The sequence below is a fragment of the Macaca fascicularis genome, chromosome 13, assembly GCF_037993035.2.
Source record: "Macaca fascicularis isolate 582-1 chromosome 13, T2T-MFA8v1.1".
Lineage (NCBI taxonomy): Eukaryota > Metazoa > Chordata > Mammalia > Primates > Cercopithecidae > Macaca > Macaca fascicularis.
In genome coordinates this window covers 118,524,292-118,546,717 of record NC_088387.1, presented here as the reverse complement: position 1 = coordinate 118,546,717, position 22,426 = coordinate 118,524,292, and the positions used below count along the sequence as shown (strand labels likewise).

The 22,426-nt window shown below is 51.0% G+C and overlaps 1 protein-coding gene across 5 annotated transcripts in view; it reads left to right on the top strand.

The window, feature by feature from the left end:
• The first annotated feature begins 9,731 nt into the window (after positions 1-9,731).
• Positions 9,732-22,426, top strand: part of COLEC11 (collectin subfamily member 11) — a 49,321-nt gene continuing 36,626 nt past the window's right edge. For 4 of the 5 annotated variants that reach the window (XM_015433423.3, XM_045369859.2, XM_015433422.3 and 1 more), the window contains exons 1-2: positions 9,732-9,919; positions 19,016-19,171. In XM_015433423.3, coding sequence (XP_015288909.3) covers positions 9,847-9,919; positions 19,016-19,171 — 229 coding nt within the window. In that variant the 5' untranslated portion in view covers positions 9,732-9,846. The remainder of the gene's footprint in view (positions 9,920-19,015; positions 19,172-22,426) is intronic. The other variant, XM_045369861.2, reaches the window with a different exon arrangement.

Here is a 22,426-nt window from a genome sequence, read left to right as displayed (position 1 = left end):
TTTTCCCTTCTAGTTACATTAGTCCAGCCTTTGTGATTCATACAACATAGTAAAGGAACCAGAGAAGGTATACAAAGTCACACAGTTCTTTAGTACAGCATCTTGAATGTTTTCAGGCACTGAGATGATACTAGATCCGTAAAGCGGGTATTAGACTTGATATTTATTAAAGTGTATAGCAGGACACTGCAACTACAGCCTAGTGAAAGAGACATTACAATGACGAGATGGGCCTGGTTCCTAAGATTCCTGTTACTGCTAGATGAGCTGTTGGAAATGCTTCAACGCCATTGAATTTTCACACTATAATCAATAGCGGCAACAGTGGGTGAGTGACTGTAATGAAGTTTAGTCTGAATGCCTCTAGCAATCACATTTTACTCAAAATGCTATACAGATAAAATCAGGGCTGTGCTCTGTAATAACACTTAATGAGGCCACCATTAAAGTTAGTGTGCTGTTAATTGTCTGCATCTAAAATGGCCTAAGCTTCTCTTGAAAGTAGAGTGAATCACTCCTTACTCAACTTTTAGATCATCATCTGACAGAACTCCCTTAACCATTCTGCCAGTTTTATTCCCAACTGTGTTCTCTGGCACGCTGCAAGCTTGTGACAGTACCTGACCGTTCCACTCAGGGACCCTGAAAGCAGCGCTGACCACGTCGTAACCTGACATGGCTAAGTCTTCGCCTAAAGCTCTTGGGGAGTTTGATGTGGTGGGTGGGGAGTCACTGCCCGTGTTTGGTTGTGGCCTGAAGATGAGCTGCATCCTTCCTCCCTGGACCTCAGGTTTCCCACTGGGAAATGAAAGGGTTAGCCTGGGCTAGCTGAGTCTGAGGGTCCCTCTAATTCTGAAAGTCACTGACTAAGTAATATAAGTTTAAAGAATCCACAAATGTAGACATGTTATCAGAGTGTTTAGCACTTAGTAAAGATGAATGAATGTGTTTTCTTGTCCTTGAAAACCAAACTAGTTACAGATTTTATTTTTTTAAGACAAGAGTCTTGTTCTGTCACCCAGGCTGGAGTGCAGAGGTGCGATCATGGCTCAGTGCAGCCTCAAACTCCCTGGCTCAAGCGCTCCTCCTGCCTCAGCCTCTTGAGTAGCTAGTACTATAGGCGTACACCCACCTAATTAAAAAAAAAATTTTTTTTTTTGTAAAGATGGGGGTCTTGCTAGGTTGCCCAGGCTGATTTTGAACTCCTGGGCTCAAGTGAGCCTCCCTCCTTGGCTTCCCAAAGTGCTGGAATTACAGGCATAAGCCAGCATGCCTGGCCCGGGGTTAACTTGATTTTCAGTTTTAAGGCCTGTGCAGGAGCAGGAGCTTCTAGCGTGGCAGACAGTTGGGGGTGGGTAGGATGGTGTCCGGAGACTCCAGAACAGCTCCTGTGTATTCACTGAATGTCGGTCCATGTGGGTCAGGCACCAGGGCAGACTCTTGAAGGGATTCACTCAGATCCTTACAGGGACCCTGGGAGGTAGGCAGTGGTTCCCCAGGCTTGGGAAGTGTTGGAAACAAGAACACTGAGGTCCCACCAGCAGCGTATGGCATTGGCAGCTTTAGTGTGGGGCCCAGCCATGTGTTTTAAGTTTTCTGGTCGATTCTGATGCAGGTTCAAGTTTGAGGACCTCTGATAGCTGACTCCCTAATAGTCTCAGAGGATACAGTGGTGGGGCCCCGCCCTCATGCGCCCAGGCAGGGAGGCTGTGATCCGGATCTCACGCCTGTGCTCCCGTTCTCACGCCTGTGCTCCCGATCTCACGCCTGTGCTCTGAATCTCACGGCTGTGCTCCCGATCTCACGTCTGTGCTCCCCATCTCATGCCTGTGCTCCCCATCTCACGCCTGTGCTCCCGATCTCATGTCTGTGCTCCCGATCTGATGTCTGTGCTCCGGATCTCACGCCTATGATCCAAATCTCACGCCTGTGCTCCAGATCTCATGCCTGCGCTCCCGATCTGACGTCTGTGCTCCAGATCTCATGTCTGTACTCCTGATCTCACGCCTGTGCTCCCGATCTCACGCCTGTGCTCCCGATCTCACGCCTGTGTTCCCGATCTCATGCCTGCGCTCCCGATCTGACGTCTGTGCTCCCGATCTGATGTCTGTGCTCCGGATCTCACGCCTGTGATCTGGATCTCACGCCTATGATCCAAATCTCACGTCTGTGCTCCGGATCTCATGCCTGCGCTCCCGATCTCATGTCTGTGCTCCGGATCTGATGTCTGTGCTCCGGATCTCACGCCTGTGATCCGGATCTCACGCCTATGATCCAAATCTCACGCCTGTGCTCCGGATCTCATGCCTGCGCTCCCGATCTGACGTCTGTGCTCCAGATCTCATGCCTGTGCTCCAGATCTCATGCCTGTGCTCCTGATCTCACGCCTGTGCTCCGGATCTCACGCCTGTGCTCCCGATCTCATGTCTGTGATCCCGATCTCACGCCTGTGATCCAAATCTCATGCCTGTGCTCCGGATCTCACGCCTGTGCTCCCGATCTCACCCTGTGCTCCCGGACAGCCCCGGAGTGGCACGGGAGAGACAAGCGCCAGGGAGAAGATGGAGGCCCAGCCCCACACTGCTGAGGCGGGAGGCCAGCGGGGCTCCGCTGTGTCAGGGAACGCAAGGACAGGGAGAGGTGGCTGCTGTTAATGTCCTCATGGACAATGTCCCAGAGATTTGGCGCATGCACTGTGGGACCCCAGTGAGAATTCCCATCCAGAGACAAGCAGGGTTTTCATCCGGCTCCTGCTGTCCAGATTTCTGAGTTATCTTTGAGAAATGTAAATACAATTTGGGATTTGCGCCAGAGTCTTGTCCTGGCCCCCTGAGAAGGTCAGGGTTTACGAGGCAAAAGGCTCTTCCCAGCAGCCACGACTTAAACGCTCTCATGAAAAAGCTGCAGGGAGGAGAGGAAAAAGGAGGAGGGGGAAGGCCTCCTGGCCCTTCTGTTCCCAATGCAGGTGTGAACACGGTTCAGAGCCTAACCGCGCTTCCCATGTAGTGTACTCGAAATGGGAAGTTAAATCATCACTTATTTATGTAACTGAGAGTAATTATCAGCTTATTGGCATATATTTTTTTAAAGTCCTTAACATTTCAGGAACACAAAAACAAATGGAAAACACCCACGTCAGCTGTGAAACAGAAGCCAGGCAGTTGGGTCTTGGGGGGTTCCATGTGGACCTTGCTAGCTTGCTCGGTGACAAGTGCAGCTTTAGTGCGAGGGGTCCAGACTCTGACTGGCACGTTCTTTGTGAACTGCAATCTTGGGCGAGGTCTCTCATTCGTGAACTCTGAATTGGGGGTGATAACTCCTTGCTTTGAGGGTAGCTGTGAAGCCTCCAGAGGCCTCCATTAGTGAGTGGTCGTGAATGATCCTAGCTGGCATTGGGTTCTACACACGGTTCCGTCCTCTTCACCCGTTTGCGTCCTGCACAGGCAGAGGGGATGGCTGCCCAAAGGACATGATGTGATGGGCCTGGCCTGGGCACACTGTGCTCCGCACCCCACTTCAGACAACAGAGGCAGAGTCACCATGAGGCCAATAAAGATCCGGCTGGAGAGGCCTTAGCATTGAGTTCTGTGGTCATATATTTTTATAAAATTAGCACAAATAAAATATTAAGCACAAGGAGTGAAGACCGCTATCTGGTTCCTCTGTCACAGCCTCCTGCCGAGTGGTGCCGACACGGCCCAGGCATCTTTGGATCCCGCTGAGGGTTTCCCCACCTTGGCACTGTTAGCTTTTGGGGCTGGAGCGCTCTGTGCTGTGGGGCCATCCCATGCATTGTAGGATGTTTAGCAGCAGCCCTGGCCTCTCCCACTGGAAGCCAGTACCGTCTCCCCAGTTGTAACAACTAAAAATGTCTTCTGTACATTGTCAAATGCCCCTGAGCCCAAGGGGTGGGGACAGCAAACTGAAGTTGAGTTGGGGTTATATTATTTTGGATTTCACCTGGATATAGTCGGTGGTTCACAGTGTAGGAGGAGGTCATGAGCTACAAATTGGTCAGTGGTGTGGTCATTTCAAAGACTAGGATTACTTTGCACAAAACAAACCAAAACCCAAACATTGAAATGCCTGAAATCAAACACCTAGTATATGAAAGAAAACTGATAGAGGTTTCCCCAGCCTTGACAACCATCCAAAAAATATTCATGACATTACTGATAAAGGCTTGTGGAGCTGAAGTAAACTGTTTTGAAGCTACCAATAATAAGACATTTAATAACCATGCAAGATAGAGCAAATACTGAGTCATCTTCTGTTCTTTCTATAGATATTTGTGTTCATGGGAGCAGGCAATGAAAGAATATACAGCCAACTAATATAGAAACATAAGGGCTCGTCGCTACTAAAATACAAAAAATTAGCCAGGCACAGAGGCTCACACCTGTACTCCCAGCACTTTGGGAGGCCAGGGTGGGTGGATCATGAGGTCAGGAGATCGAGACCATCCTGGCTAACGCGGTGAAACCTCGTCTCTACTAAAATACAAAAAATTAGCTGGGCGTGGTAGTGGGCACCTGTAGTCCCAGCAACTTGGGAGGTTGAGGCAGAAGAATCGCTTGAACCCAGGAGGCGGAGCTTGCAGTGAGCTGAGATCACACCACTGCACTCCAGCCTCGGCAACGGAGCGAGACTCCATCTCAAAAACAAAACCAAAAACAAACCCCAAAACATAAACAAAAACATAAGGGCTATCAGGCAGCTTTTTACAAACTAAACTTTTATTAACACCTAGAGATAATTATAGATTCACATGCAGTTGTAACAGAGATGCTGTGTACGTAATTTCCCCAAGGGCAGCATCTTGTGAAACTGCAGGACAGTCTCCCAGCCAGATACAGGGATGTGCCTCGCTGAAGTCACCACGGGGACCCCGCACGGCGCCCTCCTACAGCACCCCCTTCCCTCTGCCCCACTTCCTCCTGAATCCCTGGCAACCGTGGGTCTGTTCTCAGTTTCTGCAGTTTGGCCATCTCAAGAGTGTTGTATAAAGACGATCATACAGTAGGGAGCCTTTTGGGATGGTGTTTTTCAGTGAGCAGAGTCCCTCGTTCCTACAAGGTGCTGCGTGGGTCGATGGTGGGCTCCTCTTTGTGACTGGGTCGCGTTCCACGGCAGGCATGTGCCACAGTCTGTTTAACCGTTCACCTGGTGAAGGATGTCCAGGCTGATTCCTGTTTTGGGATGTTACAAAAAAAGCTGCTATAAACCTTGGTGTACAGCAAGCTTGTCCAACCCGCAGTCTGGGGGCTGCATGTGGCCCAGGATGGCTTGAGTGTGACCCTACACAAATTCGTAAGCTTTCTTAAGACATCGTGAGATTTTTTTGCTTTTTTTTTTTTTTTTTTGCTCATCAGCTATTGTTAGTGTATTTTATGTGTGGTCCAAGGCAATTCTTCTTCCAATGTGGCCTGGGGAAGCCAAAAGACTGGACAGCCCTGGTGCGTGTGAACACAGCTTTCCACTTCTCTGGAATAATTCCTGGAGTGCAGTGCCTGGGTGGTAGTGTGGTTGTATGTTTAGTTTTTTGAGGCTCTCCTGGACTTTTCCAGTGTGGCTGCTCTTTTCTTTTCTTTTCTTTTCTTTTCTTTTCTTTTCTTTTCTTTTCTTTTCTTTTCTTCTCTTCTCTTTTCTTTTTTCTTTTCTTTTCTTTTCTTCCTTTCTTCCTTCCTTTCTTCCTTTCTTTCTTGAGACTGAGTCTTGCTCTGTCATCCAGGCTGGAGTGCAGTGGTGTGATCTCAGCTCGCTGCAACCTCCACCTCCTGGGCTCAAGCGATTCTCCTGCCTCAGCCTCCAGAGTAGCTGGGACTATAGACATGTGCCACCATGCCTGGCTATTTTTTTATTTTTAGTAGAGATGGGGCTTCACCATGTTGGCCAGGATGGTCTCGATCTCTTGACCTCGTGATCCGCCCGCCTCAGCCTCCCAGAGTGCTGGGATCACAGGCCTGAGTCACGGCGCCCAGCTGGCTGCACCATTTCAAATTGCCCCCTGTTTCCCCTCATGCCAGCATTTGGTGTTGGGATTTTGTTTTAGCCACTTTGATAGACATGTAGTGATAGGTCACTGTGGGTTTTGTTTGCATTTCTCTAATGGCTAATGGCGTTGAACATCTTTTCATGTGCTTATTTGCCGACTGTGTGTCCTCTTTGGTGAAATGTCTTTTCATGTTTTTGCCCATTTTCTACTTGGGCAGTTTGTTATTTTCCTGTTAAGTTTCGAGACTTCTTTCTGTATTCCCGACACTCTCCTTTGCTGGATTTGTGGCTGACAGACGCTTCCTCTCATCCTGTAGCTTATCTTTGCATCTTCTTCACGGTATCATTTGTAGAGCAAAAGGTTTTAATTTTGGTGAAGTTCCATTGATCAGTTATTGCTTTTATAGATTGTACTTTGTTTATTTATTTTTTTTCTTTTGAGACGGAGTCTCGCTCTGTCACCCAGGCTGGAGTGCGGTGGCCGGATCTCTGCTCACTGCAAGCTCCGCCTCCCGGGTTTACGCCATTCTCCTGGCTCAGCCTCCCGAGTAGCTGGGACTACAGGCGCCGCCACCTTGCCCGGCTAGTTTTTTGTACTTTTTAGTAGAGACGGGGTTTCACCGTGTTAGCCAGGATGGTCTCGATCTCCTGACCTCGTGATCCGCCCGTCTCGGCCTCCCAAAGTACTGGGATTACAGGCTTGAGCCACCGCGCCCGGCCTATAGATTGTACTTTGATATTAGAATATCAAAGAATGATTTGCCTAGCCTTAGATCCTGAAGATTTTTCTTCTGTGTTTTTTCTAAAAGTTTTGTAAGTTTACATTTCACATTGAAGCGCGTGATCTATTTTGAGATAGTTTTTGTATGAGGTGTGGGGCTTATATTGGGGTTCATCATTTTTGCCTATGGACATCCAGTTGCTCTGGACCGTTCATGGCACCCGCTGTCTTCCCTCCACTGAATCGCTTTTGTACTTTTGTGAGAAAGCAGTTGAGTGTATTGGTGTAGACCTAGTTCTGGGCTCTCTGTTCTATTCCATTGTATAGTGTCTTAGAATTGGGTAGATTGATTCCTCTTACTTTATTCTTTTTCAAAATCGTTTTAGCTATTCTAGTTCCTTTCTCTTTTCATAAACATTTTAGAATAGCCTTGTCTGTATCTACAAAAATTATTGTTATGATTTTAATAGAAATTGTGTTAAGCTCGTACTGTGAATTAACTTGGGGGAGAATTGACATTTTTACTCTGCTGAGTCTCCTAATCTATACTTTTTAATTTTTATTTTATTATTTTTGAAACAGGGTCCCACTCTGTCACCTAGGCTGGAGTGCAGGGGAGCTATCTCAGCTAACTGAAACATCCACCTCCTGGGCTCAAGTGATCCTCCCACCTCAGCCTCCTGAGTAGCTGGGAGCATGCTACTATGCTCGGCTAATTTTTGTATTGTTTTTGTTAGAGACAGGGTTTCACCATGTTGCCCGAGCTGGTCTTGAACTCCTGGATTCAAGTGATCCTCCCACTTCAGCCCTGCAAAGTGCTGAGATTACAGGCATGAGCCACCATGCTTGGGTGAGTCTCCTAATCTATAAAGACAATGTGTTTCTCTATTTATTCAGATCTTTTTTGAGGTTTTCAGCAGCATTTTGTAGTTTTCAGCGTGTAAGTTCTATGTATGTTTTGTTAGATTTACACCTAAGTATTCCTTTTTTAAGCAATTGTAAATGATATTATTTTGAATTTTGGTGTCTATGAATTCATTGCTATTTTGTAGAAATCTGCTTGATTTTTCATTGTTTATTTTTATTTTTATTATTTTTTTTTCAGACAGAGTCTCACTCTGTCACCCAGGCTGGAGTGGAATGGCGTGACCTCAACTCACTGCAACCTCTGCCTCCCGGAGTCAAGCGATTCTCCTGCCTCAGCCTCCCGAGTAGCTGGGATTGCAGGCATGTACCACCATGCCTGGCTGATTTTTGTATTTTTCGTAGAGATGGGGTTTTGCCTTGTTGGCCAGGCTGGTCTCGAACTCCTGACCTCAGGGGATCTGCCCACTTGGCCTCCCAAAGTGCTGGAATTACAGGTATGAGCCACCACGTCTGGCCTACTTGGTTTTTTAAATATTGCCTTATATCCTGTCACGTGTTGCACTGATGTAATAGTTTCCAGGAGCTCTTTTCTGTAGACTCTTGGATTTTCTAAGGAGACAACCATGTCATCTGCAACAAGGGACAGTGTTATTTTATTTTTCGAATCTACACGCTGTTTATTTCCTTTTTGTGCCCTGCTGGTGTGCCTAGAACTTTAGCACTGCATTGAGTAAGAGGTGAGAGTGGACACCCTTGCCTTGTCTTAATCTCAGGAAGGAAACATTCCATTTTTGCCCATGAGGTATGATGTTAGCTGTGGCTTTGCCTTTAAAAGATGATCTTTATCAAGTTGAGGAAGGTCTCCTGCACCTACTTTTCTCAGAGTTTTTGTCATGACAGGTGTTGGTTTATGCCAAATGCTCTTTCTGCATCAACTGACATATTCGTGTGATTTTCTTTATTAGCTTGTTAATGGGTTTTTATCAAAGGAGCTTTGACTATTGACATAGCCACATATTCCTGGATGAAACCCCATTTGGTCATAGTTGATAAATCTTTTTCTATATTACTGAATTCTGTTTGTTAATATTTTATTAAGGATTTTCTCATCTATATATTCATGAGGGTTATTGGTCTACAGTTTTTTGTTCTGTCTTTGTCTGGTTTTGGTATCAGGGTAATAATCAACTTTATAAAATGAATTGGTAAATATTCCCTCCTCTTCTATTTTCTGGAACAGGATGTGTAGAATTGGTGTTAATTTTTCTTAAACGTTTTGTAGCCTCTCCTGTGAAACCATCTGGCCCTGAAATGTCTTTCTGGAGAGTGTTTAAATTGCAAGTTCAATTCCCTTCCTTGGTATAGGGCTATTAAATTATCTGTTTCATGCTGAGCATGTTGTAGTTTGTGTTTTCATGAAGTGGTTCATTTTGTCTAAATTGTCAAATTTATGTATAACTTTAATCATACATTTTAAATAACCCATTATTTTTTCCTGAATTTTATTATTTGTGTGGAATTTGTCTGTTTTTACATTTTTATTTTATGAGTTTCAGTCTAAACAAATATTCACCTTTGAACCTAGCTTCCTATGATTGTAATTTTATATGTATCTTTTTCTTAAATAAGGTTCCTCTATCTCCCAAAACGTGCAAGATTCAGGCTGCACAGAAGCTGGATCTATCCAGTCCCTGACTAAGATTTGTTTCTGGCATTAAATGAAACTTGCCTTTAAATGAAACTTAAATGCGTGGAGTGAGTTTCCGGACTCAGGTGTGGCCAGGTCTCCACAGGCCGTGGTCCAGCTCTTACTGCCTTCTGAAGCGAAATCCCCTGTGAACAGAGGAAAGGAGCTCAGTCAGCTGCACTGGTTTCTGTCTGATTGGTGCCAGGTGATGAGCGTCCCTCCTCTTCATGCTCTTCTGAATGTCTACAGTAGTCCTGCTTATTTTTTCAAAACACGAAAAGAAAGAAGAGAAAGCCAAAAAAGAAACAAGATTGGGGTGTCTGGGTTGGAGAGTCAGCAGGGGCATCTCCAGGAGGGTCCTGCGCCCACCGCGAAGCCGGCCTGGGGAGTTCCTGGCGCTGCCGGCGTTCCCACACTCCCCAGGCCACCCTGCGGGACGGGCGCGCAGCGCAGACAGGAAGCGGCCCGAGATAAGGCTGCGGCCGGCCGGGCGGCCTGATTTGCTGGGCTGCCTGATGGCCCAGGCCGAGGCTTCTCCCTGCGCCTGAGACCGCGGCCGCCTCTCTAAATAGCAGCCATGAGGCGCCTGGGGCAGTGTCCTCGCGGGCCAGCGACGGGCAGGACGCCGCGTTCGCCCAGTGCGTGCTCAGGTAGGAGACGCTGCCCGGGGCTGCAGCTGAGGGTTTCACGGGGGCGAAGACAGTGGAGAGGGGAGGCAGGCAGGGTTCCAAACGGGGCGCCACGTGGGCTCCGGCTGAGCGAGGAGGATGGGAATCTGTCCCTAGATCCAGGCAAAAGCGATTGAGTCTCAATAAATCTGGCACCAGAGTTCCAACGTTGGATTCGTTCCTGGCGGAAATTCGTGGAGCCTGTTGATGAGATGGGTTCAGACCCATGAGAGTTACTGGAAGATGGAGTCACCCTCTTGGGTGGCAGATTTCAAAGAGCCCAAGGCCCAGAGGGCGAAACAGTCTTTGCTAATTCCAAACCTCAGTTCAGTACTTGGTCGCACAACCTGAGGATTGTTCCTGAGCCTGAGCGGCGTCTGAGGGGTCAGGGGACAGCAGCCACCACTGCTCCCAGGGACCAGTGGCTCTGTGTTGGGCTCAGGAACGGGGATCAGAGAGGTGGGGGGAAGGTGGGCCTTGGGGTGGCAACTTTCAAGGGAGGGACTTTGAGTTCAGATGGGGTCGTGTAAAACCAGGTGGGGTCATCTTGTCTCCAAAATTGGAAAGGAGGAAAGTTCCCTAGGGCAGCCGCCTCCTGCCTGGATGCCTTGCACTAGGAACTGGCTATCTTTTTAGAGCTAAGGTGATGTGGCCGTTCTCAGTGTAAAGATGAACGTTTAAAGCCATCGCATGTGGGTAGCTGGAATTTTGATTTGGTGGGAAACACTTTGCCTGTGGTAGGCAGAGCACTGCCCCAATCTTTCACAGCTATTTGATTGTATTTACAATTTTGAAACATCCGTGCACCAGAGAAGGCAGCACACGGGTAATGTGCTGTCTGCTGGGGGAACGTAAGAGGGGAGAGATCCCCTTCTTACCCTGTGCTCTTGGTAAGAAGCTCAGAGGAGCGTGTGCTGTTGTGGGGTGGAATCCACAGAGAATCCAAGCTGCCCCAGAAGGTGCTCTGTCACTGCAGGGACGGAAACACCACAGCGGGGTTGGGGCAGTCGCCAGTGAGATGGGCCTCCTCGTGCTTCTCAGGAGGCATTTTGTGGTGCCTGTTTTTTTTTTTTTGCTGGGCATTGCTGAAGTTACTTAACAAAAATGTAGAATAGCATGTTTGGCAACTGAAGCCATGATTTTTTCCCATTGTCTATTTCATTCTTTTTTTTTTTTTTTGAGATGGAGTCTGGCTCTGTCACTCAGGCTGGAGTGCAATGGCACGATCTCGGCTCACTGCAACCTCTGCCTCCCAGGTTCAAGTGATTCTCCTGCCTCAGCCTCCTGAGTAGCTGGGATTACAGGTGTGCATCATGGTGACCGGCTAATTTTTGTATTTTTAGTGGAGAGGCGGTTTCACCATGTTGGCCAGGCTGGTCTCAAACTCCTAACCTCAGGTGATCCACCTGCCTTGGCCTCCCAAAGTGCTAGGATTATAGGTATGAGCCACAGGGCCTGGCCCCATTGTTCATTTCATTTTTAACATGTACTTCTTCTCAGGATTCCATGTTTAACCCCCTCCCACTGCTTGTCAAGTCTGCCCCTTCCATTGATGGGAAGGCCCTAAGCGTCTTGGGCCCTGGCTGGGAGATAAGGATGTTGTTCTTAAAGAGGTCCTGGGGGTAGCTGTGGCTTCTCCGTTTACAGAATGGAATTCCTCTTCTAAGAAGGCAGTCAGAGGGTGAGACCTCAGGGAAGCAGAGACTCCTTCAGGGGCCTGTGTGCCCTCACCCTGTGCCTACCTGCCATGGTTCCTGCTGTGCGTCTGAGAGCGCCCTGATGCAGGGCCTGTGTCTCCTCTGTGCCCATAGGCCTAGATGGGGCCTGTCGCAGGAAAGTGGACAGAAACTCTCTGAATGGGCAGCGGGGTCAGTGAATGAGTGGAGTGAGTGAAGGCACAAGAAATCCCTGCCTGGGCTGCTCCGGGGATCAGTGGATGAGTGAACTGAGGGAAGGCACGAGAAATCCCCGCCTGGGCTGCTCCGGGGGTCAGTGAATGAGTGGAGTGAGTGAAGGCATGAGAAGTCCCGCCTGGGCTGCTCTGGGGTGAGTGAAAGAATGGAGTGAAGGCATGAGAAATCCCGGACTGGGCTGCTCCGGGATCAGCGGGTGAGTGTGAGTGAAGGCACGAGAAATCCCGGACTGGGCTGCTCCGGGATCAGCGGGTGAGTGTGAGTGAAGGCACGAGAAATCCCGGACTGGGCTGCTCTGGGATCAGCGGGTGAGTGTGAGTGAAGGCACGAGAAATCCCATCTGGGCTGCTCTGGGTTTCTCCGCTCGCTACTCACCCCTTTTCTTGGGAGATGGAGCCTGATCATTGCTGAAGCCACTCTTGGAACATATGCGGAGTGAGGGCAGTAAAAGCCTTGCTGAACACCTGTTTATACCTGAACAGAATCATTTCTAGCTAGAGAGGAAATTCCCATGTCAGCCTTTGATTCCTGAGACATTAAAAAAAAAAAAAAATCTAAACCCAGTTTGCATCCAACAAACACTGAGAAGTAAGGTTTGACTTGCACACTGAGTGGGTGGGGAGCAAGAGTTTACTATTGCTTTCAGAAGCCACATACCACAAGGAGCCAAAATACTGCTGCTCAGGCAGCAGCCGGGAGACTATGGTTATGAGCCCAGTGGACCAGCATGTATGGCTACAAACCTTGTGGTGCCCCTTATTTTTACGTTTTATTTTTATTTTGTATTTTAATTTTATTTTCTTTATTTCATTTTTTTTTTTTTTGAGACTGAGTCTTACTCTCTCACTCAGGCTAAAGGGCAGTGGTATGATCTCTGCTCACCACAACCTCCACCTCCTGGGTTCAAGCAATTCTCCTGCCTCAGTTTCCCGAGTAGCTGGAATTCCAGGCACCCGCCACCATGCCTAGCTAATTTTTGTAGTTTTAGTAGAGATGGGGTTTCACCATGTTGGCCAGGGTGGTCTCAAACTCCTGACCTCAGGTGATCCGCCCGCTTCGGCCTCCCAAAGTGCTGGGATTACAAGCGTGAGTCACTGCGCTTGGCACATTTCAACATTATTACAATTTCAGGACAATGACAGCAGGGCAGTAACCCACATCTGCAGACTGCCTGCCCTGGAAATACTTCGTAGACATTAGATATAATAAAGATTCGGAAACGTGGAAACACCACAAGGAGAAGAGCAGAAGGCTCTATTTGTGAACTTTCGTTCTGTTGTTTGTTCCTTTATTCACTCATTCATTTGTTCACTCAGTTTGGTGCCTGCTCAACTGCAGGCTTCTGCGTGCTCAGAGACCTTTACGAAGCTGTAGCTTGCACAGATCACTCGCGCGTGGACCCAAGCCTGCAGGGAACAAGGAAGGTGGGAGGAGTGAAGTCTGCTGGTGGGAGGAGTGAAGTCTGCTGGTGGGAGGAGTGAAGTCTGCTGGTGGGAGGAGTGAAGTCTGCTGGTGGGAGGAGTGAAGTCTGCTGGTGGGGTCCTGGGTTTCCACTTTTCAGTTGTCCTTATTGTTCTACTATCCACGTGAGCACAGGGGAGCAGCGGGTGCGGGGTGTGGAGAGGAGGCTGGAGGCGGGCAGCCGGTGAGGGGTGTGGAGAGGAGGCTGGAGGCCTGGTGGTGGAGTTGGGGCCGATTGTTCAACTCCATATTGCATTGTCTTTATCGTGAGGAACTGTAATAATGTACAAGGTTGTTTTGGGAATTAAATCAGATATGTGTCCACATTTGGTATACAATGTATATTGACTCCTTGTTCTCTCCATCAAAAACCTATTTTTAAAAATCCCTTATGTCATGACTGAAGGAGGAAGGTGGGCCCTTCCTTTGAGGCATGGGGAAAGGGTAGTTGGGCAGAAAGAGGCAAGCAGCCAACAGTGCTGGGAAGCCCTGGATTTCAGTCCCACCCTCACCACACACTAGTTACGCAATGCTGGGAAGCGTTCTTAATTTTTCTTTTCTTTGGCTTCCTCATCTGTGACGAGGGCCTGATAGTGCTGATCTCTGTGCAGTGTATGGGAGTTATTTTCCTCTAACCCAGTGGACATTCTGCACCCCTATCCTTTACAAAGTCATTTCTGCAAGGGGCTCTGTAGGAAGAAGCCAGGTCCTCATGTGGTGCACGATGACCCACACTGCAGGACGGCACTGAATGGAAGCAGGTTTCCCTGTGCCCATTCCGTGGAGAACTGACTAACGCAGAGGCACTGGGCAGGGCGCAGGTGTTCTCAGATGAGGAACCCTGGCTTCCAGTGCTTTCCCTGGGCTGGGAGCCCATGCATGTGATCACAGTAGGATCAGGAGCTGCCATTCGCTGAGCATTCGCTGTGTGCCACACTGGGTCACGGTGCCACGCGCATTAATTACCTCTGCTATCCCTTCAAATAGCCTATCTCCACATTAAGAGAAGGGCAGGGGCTTGCAAAGGGCATGTGGTGTGGCCAAGGTGCTGGTAAGTAGTTCAGCGGATTTGTAGCTATCCCTCACCCACTGCACTCAGGATGCCAAGTCCCGGGAGGTCTCTGGGCAGTGCCATGGCCCCTCCATGGCCCAGGGAGGCAAGCGCTGGCTGCCCCACAGTCATAAGGGCGAGCTCCATGCCACCAGCTGCGCCCTTCCTCTCCCAGCACCCATCAGTGGCATGCATTCTGCCTCAATAAGATTAGATAATCCATAAGCTACAACTACATAAAGTTGAGTAAAAAGACACTGAATGCTATGGATACTGTGCTGTGATATCTTTTAAAACTCAAAAGCGGCCGGGCGCGGTGGCTCACGCCTGTAATCCAAGCACTTTGGGAGGCTGAGGCAGGTGGAGCACGAGGTCAGGAGATTGAGACCATCCTGGCTAACACGGTAAAACCCCGTCTTTACTAAAAATACACAAAATTAGCTGGGCATGATGGCGGGCACCTGTGGTCCCAGCTACTCAGGAGGCTGAGGCAGGAGAATGGTGTGAAACCAGGAGGCAGAGCTTGCAGTGAGCCGAGATAGTGCCACTGCACTCCAGCCTGGGCGACAGTGCGAGACTCCATCTCAAAAAAGAAAAAAAAAACAAAAAAAAACCCCTCAAAAACAAGCCAGGCTGGGTGCGGTGGCTCACGCCTGTAATCCCAGCAGCTTGGGAGGCTGAGATGGGCAGAGCACTTCAGCCCAGCAGACCAGCCTGGGCAACATGGCGAGACCCTGTCTCTACAAAAAAGACAAAAATTGGCCAGGCGTGGTGGTACAAGCCTGTAGTCTCAGCTACCAGGGAGGCTGAGCTGGGAGGATCCCCTGAGCCCAGGAAATTGAGGCTGCAGTGAGCCAAGATGGCACCACTGCACTCCAGTCCTGTCCCCAAACCAAAAACAAGCAAAACGTGACAGAATATGCTTTAAGAACGCATAATGTGTAGGAATACTGCTTAAACCCCACCAGAGGAGAAGCTCACATTCGGGTTGGCATCCCCCAGGGGAGGGCGGGTGGATGGGAGCAGGGCTGGGATTTCGGGGCTGGTGAGGCAGGTGCGCTCACCAGTGTCTGCTGTGTGGTGAGACCTTGTCATCGTGTAGTTGTATACACACATTAACTCCTAATGAACTAGAAAGTGAGCATCAAAAATGACACCTCGAAGTGTTAGTAATTGTTGAAGCTGGGCAATGGGTACGTGGAAGTTCACGGTACTGGTTTTGTGTGTAACTGACATTTCCCATCACAATGTTAATGATGATGAGAGCCTCAGCAGGACAATGCTGAGCCCTGTGATGGCTGCGTCACTGCATGAGGTGGGCTCCCACCCACGGCCCCTTCTCAGCAGAGCCGGGGGCCCCTACTTTCCTCCTGGCCTTCCCACTCCTATGCTTTGCGAAGTCATCTCTACTTCTGATTCCTTGTGGATTCTTGCAGGATTTTTGAATAAAAGGGGGTGTGGGCAGTTTCTGAATTAACACCTTTTTCCACCACCCTTCCCACACGCGCAGTGGGCCCCGGAGGGGCGGGAGTGGAGCCGGGATTTGAGTAGGGTCTTCATGGACAGGCTGGCGTGCGGACTACGTAGACCATCATGATATATCCGAGGCTCATGGGTTTACTTTTTGTGACTTTGAGCTTTTCTTTTCTTTTCTTTTTCTTTCTTTGTTTTTTTTTTTTTTTTTTGAGACAGGGTCGCACTCTGACTGCCCAGGTTGGAGTGCAGTGGTGCGACCACAGCTCACTGCAGCCTCAACCTCCCAGGCTCAGCCTCCCACTTCAGCCTCTCCTGTAGCTGGAACTACAGGGGCGTATCACTACACTTGGCTAATTTTTTGTAGAGATGGGGTTTAGCCATGTTGCCCAGGCTAGTCTCAAACTCCTTGACTCAAGCCATCTGCTGGCCTCGGCCTCCCAAAGTGCTGGGATTACAGGCATGAGTCACTGTGACTTTCAGCTTTAAAGTACCTTTGTTCCCCTGAGCCATTCTTGGACACCCAGGATGAGAGGCGGCGTCAGCTTTAAGGTCTGTAGTTTTCATAGAGGTAGGACAAGTCTGTCATCTTTCGCAAGTGAAGCTCTCCCACTCACTTGCCCAAGCTCTTGCTCCGCCCTGACTCTAACCCTCTCTCCCTTCCCGCCCCGCCCCTTCATTAACCCTTGCCTCAGCGGTAATGGACATTTAACACGGAATGTTTATGGCGGTAACACCAGCTGTCGCCATGTCATCTTTTTGTCTGTTACCATTAGAGGGGATTTTTTTCAGATTTGGGGGAAGGATTTCAAATGACTTCCCTTCAAGCTGCAGGCCTGTCTTGGGCATCTTGACCTCCGCACATTTCTGGGAGGACTCCTCGTGCAGCAGGACTTCAGGTGGTAGAGGTGGGCTTTCGCCAGCCAGAGGTGGGGTCTCCGTAGACTCCATGGGGCCCTGGCTTTTGGGATCTGTCTGGACCACCCTCCCCTGGCTTTTGTAGCAGGGCTGTCACGGGGCTGTTGATGTGGAAATCCCCCCACCACAGATGGCCTTTCTCTGGCAGCTAAGGTGACCTTCATTTTGGGCCTGAGAGGGCCAGCTGGCCTGGAATTGAGGGAGAGGAAATGCAAGGTGCCCTGACCCACAAGCCTTGCAAAGCCAATCATTGCTCACCCACTGCGTCTGCGTCACACAGGAGTCTACAGGTGTCTCACACTCGGAAAGTCGAACCCGAGCCCCTGACTTGGCCTCACCTCCTCAGTTCTGTTTCTCAGCAGCTGGCTGCACTGTTCACCTGGCTGCTCAGAACAAAGGCTTTCATCTTTGACTTCTCTCTGTCGTTTCCCATATAATTGATCAGCAAAACCTGTCAGCTTTGCTTCCAGACTGCATCCCAGACTGTTGTCATCCCCTCCACCCACAATGGGGTCCAGCTGCTGTCCCCGCCCACTGTGCTGTTGTGGTCACCTTGGCTTGGCCTCCTGTCTTCGGTTGCTGTGCCTCTAAGTCCTGTCTCAAGAGCAGGGTGACCCTTTTATAAAGCCGCTCCCTGATCCAGACCCTCTGTCTCATACAGAGCAACCCCCAAAGCTGCCGGGCGCCGGCTACTGTCTGGCCTTTGCCTCCTCTGTGCCCACCAGGCCAGCCCACCTCTCCCCGCATCGTCTGGCATGCACTGCCTCAGGGCTTTCTCTGAGCCGCTCTCATCCACCTGTCAGCGAGGCTTCCCTGGCAACCGTCTTGAACAGCAGCATGTGTCCCGGCCACTGTACCCTGCCTCACTCTTCCCCACGGCGCTTACCCCTGCCTTTGTCTGTCTCGGTCTGTCTGTCTGTCTCTTCCAATAGGAATAAAAACATAAATGTTCTTGCTGTACTCCTGGTGCCTCAAACTGCCTGACATTTGGTCGGCATCCACAAATGTTTTTGAACGAATGATTAACCAAATGAAAGGACGCCAGGAAGTATCCAGAAACATGGTCTTTGGGATGGACAGATGCTCCTGTGGCTTCGATGCTCTGCGGGAGCCCCAGGCCCAGCTCGCCATGGCTCTTTTTCAGTTGTACTCTGGGGCTTCTGTCCGCACTCTGCCCTTCTGGACTGTCTCTCTCTCCCCTCCTGTCCCTTTCCCTCTGTTTCCTGGCTTCTCCTTCAAGTTTAGTAGTTTCCATTGCCCTGTTTGTTTTCCAAGTTTTATTTATTACATATACATATATATGTATTTGGGATGGAGTCTCGCTGTCATGCAGGATGGAGAGTAGTGGCATGATCTCAGCTCACTGCAACCTCCGCCCCCTGGGTTCAAGCAGTTCTCCTGCCTCAGCCTCCCAAGTAGCTGGCATTACAGGTGCCCACCACCACACCCAGCTAATTTTTGTATTTTTAGAAGAGACAGGGTTTCACCATGTTGTCCAGGCTGGTCTTGAACTCCTGACCTTAGGTGATCTGCCCACCTTGGCCTCCCAAAGTGCTGGGATTACAGGTGTGAGCCACCACACCCGGCCTTGTTTTCCAAGTTTTAACGCCCTCCGCGATGAAGAAACAAAGGGGGCAGCACATACCCGCCCCTCCTGGGACACCCCTCTTCCTGTGGGCTCGGCCCCCACCTCCCCAGGACCCTGGGTTCCTGAGGCTGGGGCTCCTCTCTCCTTATTGATCTCACCGAGGAGGGCCCGTATCCTGTCACCTAAGGAGATGTGGGGTGTGGATTTGTTGTCTGTGAATGGAGCCGCTAAGCCTGGAGCTCCTCAGGCACCTGGGCTGTTTCCTTTAGATGTTTCTCGCCTCCCTCCACTGTGCCCAGCTCTGCAGAGGCTCCATGTCTGTCGCTGGCCATGCTGTGTGGAGACCCCCTACTCCACTCTGTGTAGGAACCGTTTGTCCCAGAGACCAGATGGAACTCCTTGGGGTGGGCGAGTTGTAGGCCTTCAACCAAGGCTCACTGACCGGGGCTGGCATGCACTTGGTGCCTGGTGCCTGACCTTGGGGCTGCTGTGGAAGCTTCTCAGTGGAGGCTCATGATTGGTGCTTGAGTGAGTGGGGAGAACCCGGCATGGGAGCCCAGACAGCCCTTCCAGGCGCCAGGAGGGCTGCACGCCTTGCCTCCGAGGCCTGCTCACTGTCACTGGCTGCCCGGCTGTTGCAGTTCCCATCACTATTTATTCCTTCCTCTGTGTAGGAGTCGGTGTCCTGCCTGCGCTCAGGATGAGGGGGGATCTGGCCCTGGCGGGCTTTCTAATCAGCCTGGCCTTCCTGTCACTGCTGCCGTCTGGACATCCTCAGCCGGCTGGTGATGACGCCTGCTCCGTGCAGATCCTCGTCCCTGGCCTCAAAGGTAACCATTCCCTGAACTCTGGGCTGCTGGCCAGTGGCCTCTGGGCCAGCTCAGAGACTCCTATGCAGCTGGGCAGTTCCACAGAAAAGCACAAAGCCCGGGCAAATCTGCTCACCCCATTGGGCCTCAGTTTCCCCATCTGGAAATCAAGGGTTGGGCAACATGAAGTCTAAACTGTCTTTGGCCATGGAATTTCTAATTCCGAAGTTAGCAATTTATTTGCAACTCAGCCCTCTCCAGGGGGGCCTTGCTGGAAGGCACCTGGGTTTTTGTCAGACCCTGCACACACCGCCTCGTGTGATCCTCCCCATGAGATGGTCTCATTTGGACCATTTTATGCATGAGGAAATTTGAGGCTCAGAGAAAATTTGCAATTTGCGTAAGTTCCCCAAGTGTGCCTCTACATTGCTTCCTGAGAGCTCTTAATATTTTATTTTAAAAATTAAAAAATCCCTGGTGGTCTAGTGGTTAGGGGAAATAAAAGAAACAAACATTTTTTTTTGTTTGTTTTTTCTTTTTGCTTTATCTGCAATCTGCTCCCAGATAGAGATAGTTCTGCATGTCAGGCATGGGTGAGAAAGTCCCTGAAGCTGCAGTATCTGAAGCCTTCCGAGTAGCATCTTCACGTAAGAAAATCACCAGCTTCTACAAAGCAGAGGCAACAGGTCCCCAAACCTGGTGGAGCCTGGTGTGAAATGAAAATGTGGGCCCCTTGTTCAAAATTACAGAACTCAAGAAGGGACAGCAGAGTGTGTGCCAGTGTCGGGTGGCAGGGCCGGGGCCGCAGCTGAGGGGAGTCACGTGGGTGCTGAGGAGGTGGAGGGGCACATTGACCTTCTGCGCCCTGAATCAAGTCCGCCTCCTCCTCATCCCCACGCAGGCTGCTTGGGCCTTCAGCATCTCTTGTGGAGTGGCTGCAGCTCTTTTTATTGAAACATTAGAGAAGAGTGGATTCAAACCCACGATCAAAACAGGCACCACAAAAGACAAGCCCTGCTCAGCCCATGTTGTACAGAATGAAAAGATCAGCCCTCTTCCAGGGCACAGGGTCCGGACAGCTCAGGGCCACCCTGCCAGGCCATGCGGCTCTGGATGGAGGCTCTTTTCTGGCTGTGTTCACCCTGCTGTTGGAAACCAAGTGGGCCGCCCTGCAGCCCAGACAAGCCAAGTGGCCTTTGTGCTTTTAATTCTGATGAATGCGCTTGCTTTAGAAAATGTTTAATTATGTTGGAAGCAACTTAAACTGTTGGACGTGTATGGCTCTCTCAGAAGTTTTGGTGAAAGTGGCTTTGGCCCAGACTTTGTGGTCGCATGTGTGGGTTTGTGAGTGGAACCTTCAGCTTTAAGTTGGAAACCATGGCTGTGGAGAGCTGGACTTTAGGCTGGGGAGGTCACGTCCCTACCCGATGTGGTGGGTGCCCCCGACTCCCTACCATTCTCTTCCCTGCGCCCTGCCAGGTCTGTAGCCCGCACTGTGGGGACCGTGGGGTGGGCTCCAGGGTCCTTTCTGGATGCTGCCTTTCCCAGGTGCTGTTGGGAGGGTCCTTCCCAGCCGTCCACGTCCTGGGTCCTCTGGATATGCTGTCATTTCCCGCATGGGTAGGGTCCCTTCCCAACCTTCACAGGCTGGGAAGTAGGGCAGATCTGAGTGTGCTGTGGGTCAGCTATGCTGCGTGATGGGTCACCTGTCCTTCCAAGCCTTGGCCTCCTGGTCCGTGAGGTTGGGGAGGCAATGCCAGCTTTGGGTTCTGTGGGGATGCAATGGTGGCACCAGGAGTGGGCACACGGTGACCGGGGACCCAGCCCCTGTTCCCGGCTCTGGGACAGTGACTTACAGAGCTCTAACCCTGTGCAGGCAGTGAGCCCAACCAGGGAGCAGATCAGGTGTCCGTCCAGCACGTGCCCCGTGGGTCTGCAAGTGAGAGGTGAGCACCGGGGTGAGGAACGGTTTAGAAGGATTCAGGATGCCCAGTGTGTCAGAAATTGGGTTACTCAATGGAGAAAATGGTGTGTGCCAGCAGACTTCATCCCTGCCAGCCACAGCATGTGCTGTAGCACCCCAGGGCCGCTGGAGGTCAGAGAGGAGAGGCAGCGTGCAGTGCAGTGCAGTGCAGCTGGAGGTCAGAGAGGAGAGGCAGCGTGCAGTGCAGTGCAGTGCAGCTGGAGGTCAGAGAGCAGAGGCAGCGTGCAGTGCAGTGCAGCTGGAGGTCAGAGAGGAGAGGCAGCATGCAGGGCAGTGCAGCTGGAGGTGAGAGAGGAGAGGCAGCGTGCAGTGCAGTGCAGTGCAGCTGGAGGTCAGAGAGGAGAGACAGCGTGCAGTGCAGTGCAGCTGGAGGTCAGAGAGGCAGCGTGCAGTGCAGTGCAGCTGGAGGTCAGAGAGGAGAGGCAGCATGCAGTGCAGTGCAGCTGGAGGTCAGAGAGGAGAGGCAGCGTGCAGTGCAGTGCAGCTGGAGGTCAGAGAGGAGAGGCAGCGTGCAGTGCAGTGCAGCTGGAGGTCAGAGAGGAGAGGCAGCGTGCAGGGCAGTGCAGCTGGAGGTCAGAGAGGAGAGGCAGCGTGCAGTGCAGTGCAGCTGGAGGTCAGAGAGGCAGCGTGCAGTGCAGTGCAGCCGGAGGTCAGAGAGGAGAGGCAGCGTGCAGTGCAGTGCAGTGCAGCTGGAGGTCAGAGAGGAGAGGCAGCGTGCAGTGCAGTGCAGTGCAGCTGGAGGTCAGAGAGGAGAGACAGCGTGCAGGGCAGTGCAGCTGGAGGTCAGAGAGGCAGCGTGCAGTGCAGTGCAGCTGGAGGTCAGAGAGGAGAGGCAGCGTGCAGTGCAGTGCAGCTGGAGGTCAGAGAGGAGAGACAGCGTGCAGTGCAGTGCAGCTGGAGGTCAGAGAGGCAGCGTGCAGTGCAGTGCAGCCGGAGGTCAGAGAGGAGAGGCAGCGTGCAGTGTAGTGCAGTGCAGCTGGAGGTCAGAGAGGAGAGGCAGCGTGCAGTGCAGTGCAGCTGGAGGTCAGAGAGGAGAGACAGCGTGCAGGGCAGTGCAGCTGGAGGTCAGAGAGGAGAGGCAGCGTGCAGTGTAGTGCAGCTGGAGGTCAGAGAGGAGAGGCAGCGTGCAGTGCAGTGCAGCCGGAGGTCAGAGAGGAGAGGCAGCGTGCAGTGCAGTGCAGCTGGAGGTCAGAGAGGAGAGACAGCGTGCAGGGCAGTGCAGCTGGAGGTCAGAGAGGAGAGACAGCGTGCAGGGCAGTGCAGCTGGAGGTCAGAGAGGAGAGGCAGCGTGC